General features: G+C 33.9%; 2 protein-coding genes across 2 annotated transcripts; both read left to right on the forward strand.

Annotated features, from left to right (window-relative positions):
• The first annotated feature begins 6 nt into the window (after nt 1-6).
• LOC100569281 (growth/differentiation factor 8) lies at nt 7-12,430 on the forward strand. Its single transcript, XM_003246879.3, has 4 exons — nt 7-456; nt 9,422-9,627; nt 9,904-10,095; nt 11,490-12,430. The coding sequence occupies exons 1-4, from the start codon at nt 54-56 to the stop codon at nt 11,871-11,873; spliced, it is 1,185 nt and encodes a 394-aa protein (XP_003246927.1). The 5' UTR covers nt 7-53; the 3' UTR covers nt 11,874-12,430.
• A 1,131-nt stretch (nt 12,431-13,561) lies between these two features.
• Nucleotides 13,562-15,789, forward strand: LOC103310351 (growth/differentiation factor 8-like). Its single transcript, XM_008188378.1, has 2 exons — nt 13,562-13,576; nt 15,394-15,789. The coding sequence occupies exons 1-2, from the start codon at nt 13,562-13,564 to the stop codon at nt 15,787-15,789; spliced, it is 411 nt and encodes a 136-aa protein (XP_008186600.1).
• The last annotated feature ends 556 nt before the right edge of the window (nt 15,790-16,345 follow it).

Below are 16,345 nucleotides of genomic sequence, written 5' to 3' on the forward strand. Positions count from 1 at the left end.
CCGCCGCCGACCGTCAGCAGGACTTTGACAGCGGCGAGAACGAGTCCCCGCGGATGCCGGCCGCCGTCCAATGCGCCAATTGTTTGGGTCACGATGGAATCAAGTCGCTGAGCATCGAGCTGATCAAAGCGTCGATACTGAACAAGCTAGGCATGCAGCGGCCGCCGGAGTTCGGTGGTCGGTTGCCGCCTCGGGTGCCCACCGATCTGCCACCGCTCCAAGATCTCATGCGCAAGTACAACACCGACCACAGCGGTTCGGTGGTGGTGCTCCCGCACATCCGGCACAAGTCGCACCACCTAGACGACAGCGCTACCGACATGCAGAGCGATGAAGCGACCGGTTACTCGATTACCGCAGCTATGGACAACATCAACGGTTACAACGGCGGCGACACCAACGACGACGACGACTATCATGTCAAGACGCACAAGCTCATAGCGTTCGCTCAGCCGCGTAAGTACAATTCCGGACGACCTTTGGACTTTACCCGCAGTGTTTCTCAACCCTTTATAATGCTAATACGTTGAATTAGACATTTGATTATTTTGCGACACTTGAATTTATTTGTCTAACGTGTACATTACACGGGTTATACCATGTGCTGATCAGCTGGTGTCTTTGAACAATTAGTTGGTGATCTCCAAGGAGGTAGTGCCCCCTAGGTTGAGTAGAATCACTAGTATATATCCTATATGGGTCGAAAAAAATCATCACGCTGTGCTTTCTAAGTCCGTCAGAGTCACACGTCCTCACGATTTATGCGAGCAGTGGTCTTTCTTAACCATTTCGTGAAATTTTTCAACTTTTGGATTATGCGGTTATATCGTGTATGCATTCTAATATTATGCATATACTTGTCATCATATATCCACAGTTATCTTATTGTTAAAAATCCCGGTATATATAGGTAACAATATATAGGTATATTAGGTACTAGGTATACTATATAATATATATTATATTTGATATCTCGTTTTTAGGTAAACCTTTGACACAGGAGCAATTTATATTTTTAACGTTTTTTCTTTCGATTTAACGAATAATTTGAAATGTCATTATTGTGATTTACCGGGTTCAACAATATAAATAGACAACTTTAACCATGGTTTTATTAATTTCATTTACTCTGTAGAATACATTCGTAAAAGCACGTTTAGAATTTATTTTATATATAATTTTCTCAACAGCGTTTCGATCATTTAGTTAATATTTATGATATTATATATTATATTCGTCATATACAATCCACAAGCAATATTTGTTTTAATAAATATGAACGTTAAAGATCAATAATCTCTTTACATTATAGGTACATCTAATATAATAGTATGGTGTATATTCAATTACAATTTATGGGAGTGAAAAACTTATTTGTATTACCTTAGTTACCTATGTTGTTGTGGTATTTTATTACATACATGAGAAATTATCGTTCATAAAACTGTTATGAAATTTTTATGAATATTTTTCAATTTGTTAAGTTTATTACCAGCTATTGGTTATTAATTATTATTAATAAACTCATACACAAAAAGTTGTTAAATGTGAAATTGTATTTGATAAATATAATTAGTCTAAATTATACACTCATGAGTTATACAGTAACGGTTTTGACAAAACCATAAAGAATAGGCTAAACATATTATTGCATAGCACAAAAAAATTGCAAAAATTGTTTTCATCCCCTTACAAAAAACTGTCCAAGCGTATTTACGTATTTATTCTTTTTATATTTTAAAACTTTTATAATATTTACTGTGATTAATTTTCATAAATTGTTATTATTTAATAATGACATTAATATTTAAAGGAATTACCCAATTATTAGCGGGGCCCCCTTAAAATCACAACTGGAGTTATATTATATGATAGGATCAAACTATTTAATAATGTATAACTTTAATCTGGATATTATAATTTATACCATGAATACAAATAAAAATTAGCAGTTACCGACATAACTTTGTAACATTAATATTATTAAAGAATTTTATTTTGTTACGCAGTTACTTAAATAAATATTGATTTAGTTTCTATATTTATTGTTTTATAAGTTTTTGTTTAATATTTATAAATGTTGGTTTACGTTCTATACTTTCGGTTTCGTTTATATGAATAATTTATTAAACACGTTATAGTGATTATACGTTCCTTTTTGTATTTTTAAAGTGATAACAATGAAATATTATAATACATAATAGGTACGTTTTACACTATATTTAATGTTTTTATATAGTTCATGCATATTTTAAATACCAGTTCAATATTTAATCTAATATTACTTTTTATAATATGATAAACAATATTCAAATTATTGTTATTTTTATCGTCATAAAATTTGAATATAATTAAAACCTAATGTAATATATAATTAAACTAATGCATTTTTAAATGAATTAATCGTTCAAGTGAACACACACACACAAATTATATCACGATATAACACAATTAAATCTAATATTTTGATAACGACAAAATAAAATTATAAATTATATTTTATACGATTTAAATTTAAAAAAGAATAAATTTACTTCACGAATTATGATTAAAATGAATATGCACTGTTATGCATTATAATTTATAGTTTATTGTTGGCGAAACGAAAGTAGAATCGTTGGTCGTTATATTATACTCCGTATTCGTTTATTACGTCTACACGGATGGAGGAGGTCGTACGTGTAATTGACGGCACGCTTAACTCAACTCTGTTTAGGTAAGGTACCTAGGTAATTTTACAGCACGTGCAACAAATTTATAAGTACCTATAAGCTATAACATGTCTGTGTTCTGTCAGGCTTAATATGATAAAAGACAAAAAAAAACTGTCTAAGTCAATTCCGGGATGCTCGTATTTCGTCTTAAGGGTGAAGCTCTATAATTCGCCGTCATCGGCTAGTACGAATTTTCAGGGTTGCTTAAGTAACATACACCTGTAATATAATAATAATAATACATGTATATAGTACCTACTTAACAGACATATAGTGTGGTTACATAATGATCGGTGACTAAAATATATACCTATATATATAGGTATAGGTATGCTCACAATGTTAGCTGCGGGTGTACCGATATATTGTATATATTAGGGAAAGGGAATATCGATCGATCTTTCACGGGGTTTAATGCACCCGGTCTCGGCTCAACGGAGGAGGTGTTTTGTAAATATCCCGTACACGTATACAACAATGTATAGGATACTCACACACAACACTATATATTTATGCATAAATTGTAGTATTTTAATCACATCATCATTTATTTTATATCACACTACATACCTAACCATACAGCCGGGTTCATGGATTCCGCGAGCAAATCGTACACGCGGATACCTGCAGGTCTAAGTCAGCATGAATACTTCTTAGGGAAGGTTTTCGCTCAATATAATATATTACAATATTATATTGTGTACACTCTTTATGACATATTATGTATATTATGCTATTGTTATTATATGAAGTGGTTCGGCGGACAGTCTGCGTGGCGCATAGTAAAGTGTGACGATTTTAGAAAAGTATATAGTGGTTTAAACCTAGAATCGAATTGAAATTGTCTGAACATAAAATTGTCCAAGTTATTGTGTATTATTAATTGAATTCAATTATTGCAATTTACTTTTCTTCGTTCAATATATTATTGTAGACTAATAATTTTTTCTCCATTCACTAAATAATATTGACTATATTACTTGCAAAATGGATGATAACGTTTTTTTGCTATCATAAAAAGATAATATAATTTAATTATGTTAATTGTTGTCGTGAGAACAGCTTTATTAAATTATTTTATGTTATTTCCAATGAATTAATGTTGCCTTAAGGCTGTACATCTTTCTTCATTCAGTCATTCAGATATAAGATTATTATGTTGTATTCACTTTAGATATATATTTAGTCATTTTCAGCAAATATTTTTTTTATTTGACATACAAATCGCATTATCGCAAATTGTGTAAAAGAATATTTCGAAATAAACGAGCATATTCTTTTAAAAGTATAAATAATCTTTTAAACAATTTTAGTGTTTGTTAAATTATAATAGCGTGTCATCATTCAACATCGTTTTATGTGTAAAAACTACTTTTTGCTGAATCACAACATTTGTCCGTTCACAAATAAGCGTGTTAACAGTTTTTATTAAGCTTATTAAATATTACAATTTATTAACTCTGTAACCAAATTAGTTAAATACAAAATATTTTACATTAATACCACTAAACAATGGTCAGAAATACAAAAACTTTATTTTTTCAAATGTATTTCAATCGTTTTTAACAATTATATAATTATTGTAAATTGTATGTAGAATTGTAGAGTACAAAATACGATAATTAGTATGAGCATTGAATAAATATGAAAACTAATATATTTTTTAATAATACATAGTTAAAAAATAAAAATAATAAAATTGTGGATCATACTAATTGATAATGGGACGTATACACGTATTATAATTAATTTAAAATTTAAGACCTATAAGCGTATAATTATCGTACGGAAGTCAGTCTTAAATGTAGTTCCAGATCTGGGTCTGAAGTGAATATAACTTCCTAATGATGTTCGGATGATAACATATTATAGTCACTATAGGTACCTACGATATTCAAATACACGATTATTATGATGTTATAACCATTTGTTCTTGTGTGCAGGTGCGTGGCTAGAATTTTTTTTGATGGGGTTTTTCAACAACCCAAAATACCGCCCCTGTTTCTATGCATATAATATTATTATAATATGCGATATCAATTTATTATTACGGGTCAACTCGTTGTGTTTTATCACATTTGCGTCTGTATAAATTATTATTATTTTTATATTGGCCTGTCGTCAATTTTTCGGACCATAACATTGATTTGCAAAAAAAAAACGACTTCAAATTTCTGCAATATTTCATTAAAACGATATACGCACAGCTATTATACTTTATTTTTTTATACATAACATATAGATGTGTGCGACACGCGACGCATATATTATCATCTTTATCTTGCCCGAACCTCAATCCGTCAGATGATTAGTTGCAGTATATAACTCGCGAATAATGCAACGTTTCCCACTGTGGGACGCTTTGTACGAAGGCATGTGGGTTGCAGTGTTGCACGGGTATGTTTTTGTGTGTGTGTGTATGTTGTGTGTTGTACACCACTCGTGCACATAATATTATAGAGTATCGTAATAAAAATGCGACGTTTAACGTTTACGTTTTTTCTAACGGGACGCACATAGGCACATTGCACACACGCACATGCGTACATAAAATTTATAATAATAATAATATAAAATGTACGTATAGAAAATCGAGTATTGCGTGTGGTTATAATGCCGGAGATAGAAATAGATTTAGAGAGACGGAGCGAGAGAAATATTATTACTATTGTGCATTAAATATTATTATTATATATATTATAGGTACATAATACATGGCAGATTCTTGCGTACTTACGCCGAATACAACGCGTCGACCATAAAGTAGCTGTTCCGAGAAATGTGAATTATTATCTATAGCGTAATTATTTCCCGACATGTTTAACCTGTTTCTTCCGTTTTTTTTTTTTTATTTCTCATTTTTTTTTTACCCCCGTTATTATCAGACACGAACATAATTATTATTAGACAGGTATATTTTATCTTTGTGTGTATCATTATTATTATATATTTATTATAATAATATATTAAGCAAATAGATGCTCCGCGGCATGCCGGGAGTATAATATGACGTGGGCGTCATCGACGGCCGTCGTTTTCGAATTTGATCAGTGACTTCTTTCAACCGCTTCGTCGACAAAATAATAATAATATTATTATTATAATCGTGTCGCGTCACGCGCGTGGTGGTCAATTGGCCGTGTGTACAGCCGGTAGCATGACTGGCGGGTGGTTGGGCCGGCGACCGAGCGCGTCACGTCGCGTATAATATACGACGAGGGGAAGAGAACGCGTATAATATCAAGTGGTCGGACGGAAACCCTACCGCAGCGGCGACCGAATGATGATCACGCGCGCTGTCGATCGGTTTTTGGGTCTGTAAACTTTTGAGACTGTCCGTGGTTGGGTATATATTATATATAATAATGGATGGGTGTGAATTGGTGGGGAACGACGAAATTGTTTTCCCAATATAGCAACGCTATTGGGGACTTCAACCCCGCACCCTGCTGTTTTTTTTTAGTATGTTAGTTGTATACGACATTTGATACAATTAGATAAATAGGTATATACTTGAATAATATATTATATATTATATTATATTAGGAACAATAAACATTTTATCTTTATATAAATATAATATATTACTAAAGCTGAATATCCCGGCTTCACCCATGTGCATTATGTTGTTGTGGCAAATCATAATATTATTATATAGTAGGTACCTATGTACGCTGTATAAGTGTTTATCGATTTGAGTGTATCTCAGTTTTAGTGTAACTCAGTTCATTGACAAATCGGCGTCAATAAACCTATGTGAAATCAAATAATTCGACCTAGATGGGGCAATCGCAAGTCGCGGATTAGATTTAGCACTTTGTTTATTTATCCTAACTACTTTTCTGATATCTCTAAAAACAAAAATTAGATTTCCATCAAATTCGATTGAGTAGTTTTTGAATATAGGTAATATAAGCTACACACATATATTTCATTTAAAGGTAAGGTTTCTTTAATCGAGGCCTTTTAAACGCAACGATTTGATGCATGCATATACATAATATAGGTACCTGATCTACCCAAATAAACAATGGCAACGATTTATATATATAAAAAAATAATAATAATAATTTATACTAGGTAGGTAGGTACTACTATAATTATAATCTGCAACCAATGGCAACCAATGGCGACAATTATATAAACAAAAAAAGTTTCAATTTCCACGGTGAATCTCAATATTGCGACCACCTCTTTAAAATACGAATATCGGAAAATTCTTTCTTAATGCACATCTAGATCATTAGAGGAACCATTGATTCGTTGTCTGTTAAAAAACCATCTCTACAAAAAACTATCTCTACATACTTAAAGAAATTAATTAAAAAAATCTTTTAGATCAATAATTATTGCATTAAATATTTTAATTTAAAAAAATTAATATTATAATAATACTGTGAGCAGTAACCAATAGCAATTAATTAAAATAATGCTGTAAAATGTAACCAATTGCCTATTAAGGCAATACCAATCATTTATAAACAAAAATTGCAATATTCAATCTCATAATCATTTCTTAAATGTTCAATAAAAAGAATTAAGGGGAATTTGTCGAGATAAAAACTATCCTATATTTTAAGTTGGACCAAATTACACACATTGAGCATAAACTTATCAAAATCGGTTGAGTAATTTTGGAGGTGCATTGCACGCAAACCCGTTGCGTTGCACGCTTAATTAAGATAATATAATTAATATAAGATTACATAGATTATGATCAAAAACATCATATTATAAATTCAAAGAACGTAGGTACATATATAGGTATAATTTTAATACATTGTTAACTGGATTTAAAATTGCTAGTGGGTGGCTGTCACCCCTCTCACTTATAAACTCATTTGAACCCAGTAGATCCACCCCATAGATAGACCTCTGAAAACTAACTATTCTGACATGTGTAGAGGAGCATGACGCTAGAGCAGCTTAATAACACACGACCAATACTCCCACAAAGGTACTATTGCACTAACCAATAAAATGTCTGTAGAATAATTCTATTTGAACATTTTGAACCACCATTTTACTTTATTTTTTATTTAGAGAAGAAAAAAGTACAATCTATACAAAACAATTACGTACAATAAGAATATATTATCATGTTATGAAAGGCTAAAATGATAAAACAAATCTGTCATATCTTTCTGTTACACTCTATATAGGCGAAATTCAAGGGGGGGATTGGGAGAGCCGGAGAGGCTATGCCTATTTAAACTAAAATATTAAAATTAGCCCCTCCTAAACTCCAGTTATAAATTCTAAAGAATAACTATGAATTCCTATGAAAATAATTTTTGTTTTAACATAAAATATATTATTACGAATTCAATATTATATAAAAGATATTACCTCTTGCATTCACAAATATTTTGTACAAACATCCACCTCTTTTCCAATAAAGGGGCTTTATAATAGTACTTAGCTGTTGGTAATTACCTATAATCATTAAACTTAATGTGTTTTGTGATTGTATTAAACAAGATGGACATGTTTTTGGAAGTTTATAATATAAGTGATAAAATCTACCCATGAGGCTTACTCGGTTTATAGTTGATTTAATTACCCCCTCCCCCAGTTGAAGATTGAAATTGTGCTCACTGCTCATACGACAATGATTCGTGTGTATGAAGATTACCGTCGTCCGTCCATTTACGATATAGTTTAGCATAAGCTTAGGTATCCGCACCATTTCCGTTTTAGGCGATGACTCTAGTACTTAAATTAATCATCTAAACAACATTTTTTTAAAAGGTTGGGCCAATTTGGTTTTGAGACATTAGATTATTCTATAATGTTTTCTTATAAAAAAAAATTTCGTGTGTCAAGCTGTCATGGCACTATAGAATGTGTGCGCCTCATTTATCGTGTACGGAATCAAGTTCGTTTCGTACGTTGCGCAGTCAGACGCAGAGTGCACCGCGAAGATTTGACTATTTTATACACATATCATGCTATATTCGTAATAACCATAATTCATAATGATTCATACCATTACATATGACGATGATGTACTCTTTTAAACGCGTTCGTTGTTATAATATTATATATACATAATCGACATTATTTATAATATAATGTAGGTACACATTAGATGGTTATTGATTGTCGTCTCACCCACCGTCCACATTACAAAATTAAGGTTGAACAGATTACATGTACCTATTATAAAATATAGGTACATGATGTAAATAATAAAATAAGTATATAATTTTTATATAATATATATTATTTTATTATATTATATATTGTAGACGATGATTAGGCGAATTACATGTTTTTCTTATTATATTAGGGTTTTATTCTTTTCTTAATCGCACCTTGACGGGATCAGAAAATATCTTAGTAAAAGTTCGATAAAATATTTTAGGGGCGATGTTATAATATATAAACTGTCGGTGCACGTGATGGTGCGTTGGCGTGCGTGGGAAATTGCCGCTGGGTCCGGGGTTGATGATATGCTCGTCCCTTGAAGGCTGCCTAACGCGGTTATAATGATGGCGTTTCGATCGTAACAATAATAATAATAATAATAATAATAATAATAATAATAATAATAAAAATGATAATAACAAAAATAACAAAAACAGAACACTCATAATAATATAATAAACACGATTAATGGTGTAATGGTAATAATAATAATAATAATAATAATAAATACCGACCGCCACCCTTTTGTTGGGGGTCGGTTTTTGTGCGGCACACAGATCCCACGACGCAGAAACTAAACGGCCGATATCCGCTCTACTTTACGTTCTCCGAGCAGACGGGCCAGCAACGAATCACCGAAGCAATCCTGTGGCTGTACAAGAGACGGCAGGACGTGGTCATCGATGACCCGGTGGTCATTATCGATGTATTCAGGGTCAGCATGCAGCAACCACATACACACGTGCCTGTGGCAAACATAAAGGTGAGCCGCCCAGATGCGATGAGCCTAATTTAATCAAGTTTAAAGTTTACGCAATTAATTTCCGCAGACAATCAATATACATAATATTATACGATTTACAATATTACAATATAATCTATGAACTTTATCGGTTATATGACAATTACCTATGCTTAATTAATTATTACTTGACGTCGCAGTTGAGAGTATAATAATATATTATATTATAGTGACATAACGTTCACACTCCACGTGTCTTTATTTTGTTTTGATTTGTCATTTTTCGCGTGTTTTCAGCGCGTGGTCAACTCCACCGAACCTGGCTGGGTGCCCATTGACCTACATAGGCGCATGTCCGACTGGTTCAAGACCACGGACGGGGCCAAGAACCTGACACTATCGGTGCACGCGTACTACGCGAACAAGAACATCACGCACGTCAGGACGCCTTATGTAACAGACGCCAGGAAAAGAGAAGATATGACCGAGGTACGTTATAATTAATTTACTATTATACTCACCAGCCATGCATTGTATATTATCGTATCATGGAATACCCATTATTTTATGTTATAAACGTATAATATGATATGATTATAATGTATAATTATTGTATAATATGCCGGACACATGACGATATGAAAAGAATCGTGAATTAATTAATAATAACCGCATAATATAATTAAATTATAACTCCGGTGGTATGGTATTATAATAATATAAGAACTACGCGCGGTTCGTTGTACATGTTAAACTATTATCGTAGGTCGGAGAGAGGGGATTATCCCGCGGAAAGAAAACGGTATACTTTTTTTTATTTAACATAATACCGGTGAACTTGGACGTTATTGTAACATCGCCGACGATTTATTGAGCAACGCGCTTTAGAAAACTGTTGACCGGGCAATAATTCGATACACTTTGCACTCGACTACATAACATAATATAATATACCTTACGGCGTGCATAACCCACCTGATGGTATAATAATGTCGACTGGCTTTTATACATTATACGAATCGCGAAAAAATAACGTAACATTATACGCACGTCATTGTACGCGCCACAGGCATGATGGCAGTGCGAAATAACCGCACACACACACACACACACGCATATAATATGATATATATATATATATATATATATCATTTTTTTTTCTTGCGACCGTCTGTCGGTGGATTAAAGAAAGAAAAAAATCGAAAATCGAAAATGCTCGTCGAGAAGGGTATCCTAATAACATAATAATAGTAAACACGTATTTTAATATTAATATTTAATAGTATAGGTACCTCCTATATAATATGTGTAATAATAATTATAGTTATAAATAAATATATAAAAAAAAACCAGTGTGTTAATCGAACGTGGAAGATTATATATATTAGTCGAAGTGTAACACACGTCAGAATCTCTCCTCTCTCTCACTCACTAACTCAATCTCTTTAACTCTCTTTAACTCTCTCTCTCTCTCTCTCCTCTCTCTTTCTCTAGGCCCATCGTTTATGGTTATTTTTTTCTCGAAAATTACAAAATCTTTATCGTCCGTTCAACCGTCACATTCCCGCCACTCCGCCTCCGCCAACCGACCATCGATTGTGCGCCACCGTTTCGTTCACGGTTTCTTTTGATGCACCGCCGCTGTGCAGTCGGTACCCGCTGTTATAACACACCACCCACCACCGCCACCTACACCTCCACCTATACCACCAACACCTGCAATAACTGCAACACCATATAATATATAACACCTATAATATCATATACTTCCACCTCTTGGCGTGCACAACCCAACAAACACACATTCACACCGTAGACCCCAAAAACAAGCGTACCCATCGTCGTCAACTCTATAATCCGATTGGTCCGTATAATATTGTTAGATCCCGTACTTGGAGGTGCACACTCGGAAGGACCGCCGGTCCCGGGCCAGGCGAAACGCTGCGTCCGGGCTGACGTGCAACGAGACGTCCACGGAAACCCGGTGCTGCAAGTTCCCGTTGACGGTCGACTTCGAGGAGTTTGGCTGGCACTGGATCATCGCACCCAAGCGTTACGTGGCCAACTACTGTTCTGGCGTGTGTGACCCGATGCTGTTCCCGAAGTATCCACACACGCACCTGGTGCAGATGACCAAGTTTGGCACGGGACCGTGCTGCGCACCCCGCAAGATGTCCGCCATATCCATGTTGTACTACGACCCCGACTTCAACATCGTCTACGGCATGCTGCCCGGCATGGTGGTGGAAAGGTGTGGCTGTAGCTAATCGACGGCAACGCCAGTCGCTCACCTTCCACTACCGACGTCACACACACACACACACACACACACACACACACGCGCGCGTACGCGTACGCAAATAAGCACGTATATTTTTGTCATCAAGGATCACGATTCGTTGGGTGGGTAAACTTGAACAATTGCATCTACCCAATAGATTCCCATGATACGTGTCTGCGAACCATACATACAAACACACACCACACACAAACACACACATACACACTGACATGTCGTATTATTTTCGCTCCACACTATGATATTGTGCTAGATATAAATATCATGATGTCAATAATTCAATCCGCTAAAATGCGATATAAGCGAAAAACATAACCTATATTTATATAATGCTGAGTTGTCGATGACATTAGAATTTTTCGATATTATTATGCTTATAATACGATGTATATTCCTCGTTCTCCGCTAATTATTATAATATTATATTCATGTTGTATAACGATATAATAAAAAATAACACATATTATTTTGTATTATTTATTCGCAACACGTTTCTTTGTAAATACACCTTTTTTATCTGTTTTATTATTTTACTATTTTTTAAAACGGAGTCTTTTTTATTTTTGCGTCACCGCCTCCTCCGCCGTTGTCGTTCCACATGTCGCCCAATGACGCGTGTAAACTAATATTTTATAATAGTTATATAAGACAAATCAATTATTCCATATACGATATAATAATATGTATCATAGTTACTGTTGTATTGTTATTATTTATGAAATATATTTGTGAATTATTTATATATAATAATATATATAGACGAAAAAATCAACCATACCGTTTACATTATTAATATGGAATGGATGATAGAGCTAAGTACGTAGTATACGATTTCAGCGTGTAATGGCTTGCATAATATGCAAAACGCCTACATTTTTTTTGTCCAAAATATATAAAATCAAACACTATTTGTATAATATTTTATAGATTAAAGTGTAAACCGAAAAACTAAAGACAAAACATTAGCTGCAGGTAGCGATATATTAAAATATTATAAATATAAAACAATGTATAAATGTATTTTTATTATATAGGTACCTATAAGTAGGAATAGTTTCTAAAACAAATTATAAATGTTACGACTGGAATTATTGAATAAACTAAATATTAAACGATTATTACTTTTGTCCTACGATTGAATACTAATCCGTATCATAATATAATATAGTGTACCTACCTACTTAATATTATTATATTGTATCTCTATTTTAAATTATCTCCGACCATTCGGTAAAAAATTATTCCTAATTGTGAACCGAGATTTATCGAGGTATATACTAATTGTGTTCCAGGTTTTTATGGCCATTTACTAATTAAAAATATAAAAATTACTAATTATTTCATATTTTGGCATATTCCTACTGGTAAAAACTTATTAAAAATGTTGGTAAATTTAGTTTTCTTCTAAGTTGTGATTTTAATTTAAAGGTAAAAACATTGTCTATATATTTGCTTTATTACGGTATTTCAATTTTTATGCAAAATATATTAAGTACTATCTAAAAATGTCGATATATCGCATAAAAATCGATAGATATGTCGTGTAAGAGCCAACGTACAAACGCATAATATACTAATTTTCAATAATTCAATACTCGATTCACTTTGACAACATTAAATCTATCCCAACACGAGATAGGTTCTGCTGAATGCAAAATGTCCATGTTGCGCGTGGGTCTGAGAGAGAAAAAACAAAATACAGTGCGCTGACAATATTATCCCCTTAACTATAAATATTAATAACTTACGTAAAACCATTCGGTACCGTCGGGACGCAAACTCAATCGGCTTGTATATTATAGGTACGTACCTACGTAATGTATAATATGTATAATATAATAACGTAACGTGACGTAACGATAATACGATTTTATATTATTATATACATACCGATGGAAAAAAAAATAATAAAATAATATAATATAATAATATATCGTATATATGTATACGGCGCGGCAGCGTTTATGCGGCGACCGGACCGGAGGCATTTACTGTACCTATATACACTATCATGCACGGTCCGTAAAAATCGTGCGATAACTCTCAACGATAGTAATCCGACGCGACCGAACAAACCGAAAGTATCCCCGACCGGTCTATACGTCGGACGTCGTACCTACTTTATTGTGTTGTACACTATTTTTTATATTATATTGCACGTCGTTGCGGCGTCGACAGTACAATGCGAAAACCGACCGATGCGTATTTTTTTCATTTTTTTATTATTATTATTACTATTACGAGTGAGGAAAAAAATAAATCGAAATCGCCAGTATCCATAAGAATATTATACGTATGTATATGATACACCGCCGCCGCGATAACGTTCCGGGAGGCGCCCTCCCTCTTAGCGGCGGTGAGACTATAATATTACAATAAACATCAATAATATAATATTTTATCATCATTATTGTTATTATTTATTATTATTACTATTTTAATTCATAAGTGCTGCTGCTCGGTCTTCTCATAGCCGGCGATTCGATTGTATCGTGCCAATACGTACGAATAATAATAACATATACCTACATACTTATATAGCTCAGCGTCGCCTTATATTATAATTTAACGTGCATAGGTATTATTATACAAAACATATTATACTTGATATTATGGATACCTATGATAATGATATACCTAATAATTGCAGTGAGTAGCCGTACCGATGTATTGTAAATTATGACGTATTTATGACTGCTGCAGCGCGGTCGGTTTGAAGACTTATCGCGCTGCAGTCCGATCGAATCGTACCTGTAGTAGATATTATAGCATCCACCGAATAACAATGTGAAAAATAGTAATAACAATATGATAATAATAAATAACTATATTAGGTGGTAAATGTCACGCAACGCCGCCGGACTGCGTATGCATATATATAAAGTATAATATTATTATTATAATATAATATAAACGTTGAACGTGTGGCATTGTAGAGTAAACACATGCGGTGATCTTTTTAACAATAATTCCTCGTTATACCGAAAAGTTGTAACTATAAGTCATAATATATAGTTAACGTTTCTATTTTTTGCATAATTTGGGTTCATTATACGAAATATAATTTTTGAAAGAAAAAATACTTTTCTTACTACATATTATATTAATTATCGTATCGTTTTAATTTTTTAAACTTTTTTCAATGCTAGCCTACATTTTTAATTTCCTATTGCAACACATTAAATATTATGCATTTATAAAAAAAATATTTTCTCAACACTTTTTGAGATAATGAAGAGTTTTTTCTGCTAAATGAATCACTCGGTATATATATTATAGGCAGGACATCATCATATTTACCACCTACCCGCGCATACATTCCGCGAAAACCAAGAAAAAAACGAGACCGAAACGAAACCTCCCTTATGATCACGGCGCGGTCCGCGATCAACGAAATGAAACTCAACCACCCCGGCCCACCCATTGACCACCCAAAATTCCTTCACACCCGTCGACGTCGTCACTGATCCGTGTGGGTTTTTGCGCAGATCCCATACCTGGAGGTGCACACGGAAGACGGCCGTCGGTCGCGGGCCAAACGCAACGTGCTGGGCAAGGACTGCGACGATAACTCGAAAGAGCAGCTGTGCTGCCGGTTCCCACTGACGGTGGACTTCGAGGAATTCGGCTGGGACTGGATCATTGCGCCCAAAAAGTACGAGGCCAACTACTGTTCGGGAGAGTGTCCGATGGTGTTCCTGCAAAAGCATCCGCACACCCACCTCGCCCAGCTCACCAACAAGTCGGGCACGTACCCGGGCACCGGTCCGTGCTGCGCTCCCCGCAAGATGTCCGCCATATCTATGTTGTACTTCGACCAGGACTACAACATCATTTACGGCTTGTTGCCCGGAATGGTGGTGGACAGGTGCGGATGCAGTTAGAGACAAACGCCGTCGCCGCCGTAGCGACCACGTCGTTAATATCATAATATTATTATAATATTTTTAATAAAATATAATAATATTAGGCAAAAATATTATAATTTTACTATTACTATTATTATTATATATTTCGTCCCAGTTGCATGTATAGTATTGCATTGCATACCTATACTATATATATATTATTAGCGTCTTAATTTTGTATTTTGTTTGTTTGTTTGTTTTATTATCCGTTTTCAAATTATACCCTCTAACTTTGGTACATGTGCACTGCAGGAATGTATTAGATTTTTTTATAATATTGTAACCCCGTCCCCGATTAGACGCCATTTTTGACGCGCGTGCGATCATTTTACGTATCCAGTGAACACTATAGTGTGCGTCTCGTACATTTTCTTATTGGTTATTATATTGCCGTGAAATATTCGATTTTTCTACGATACAAACCACTATTCTGATCGTCCGGAGCAATACATTTTTAATACCTAGTAAACTTCCGCCGCAACTACATATTATTATGTATTATAGGTACTTAATATTAGATATATTGTATATT

This window comes from Acyrthosiphon pisum, chromosome A1, assembly GCF_005508785.2.
Source record: "Acyrthosiphon pisum isolate AL4f chromosome A1, pea_aphid_22Mar2018_4r6ur, whole genome shotgun sequence".
NCBI classification, from domain to species: domain Eukaryota; kingdom Metazoa; phylum Arthropoda; class Insecta; order Hemiptera; family Aphididae; genus Acyrthosiphon; species Acyrthosiphon pisum.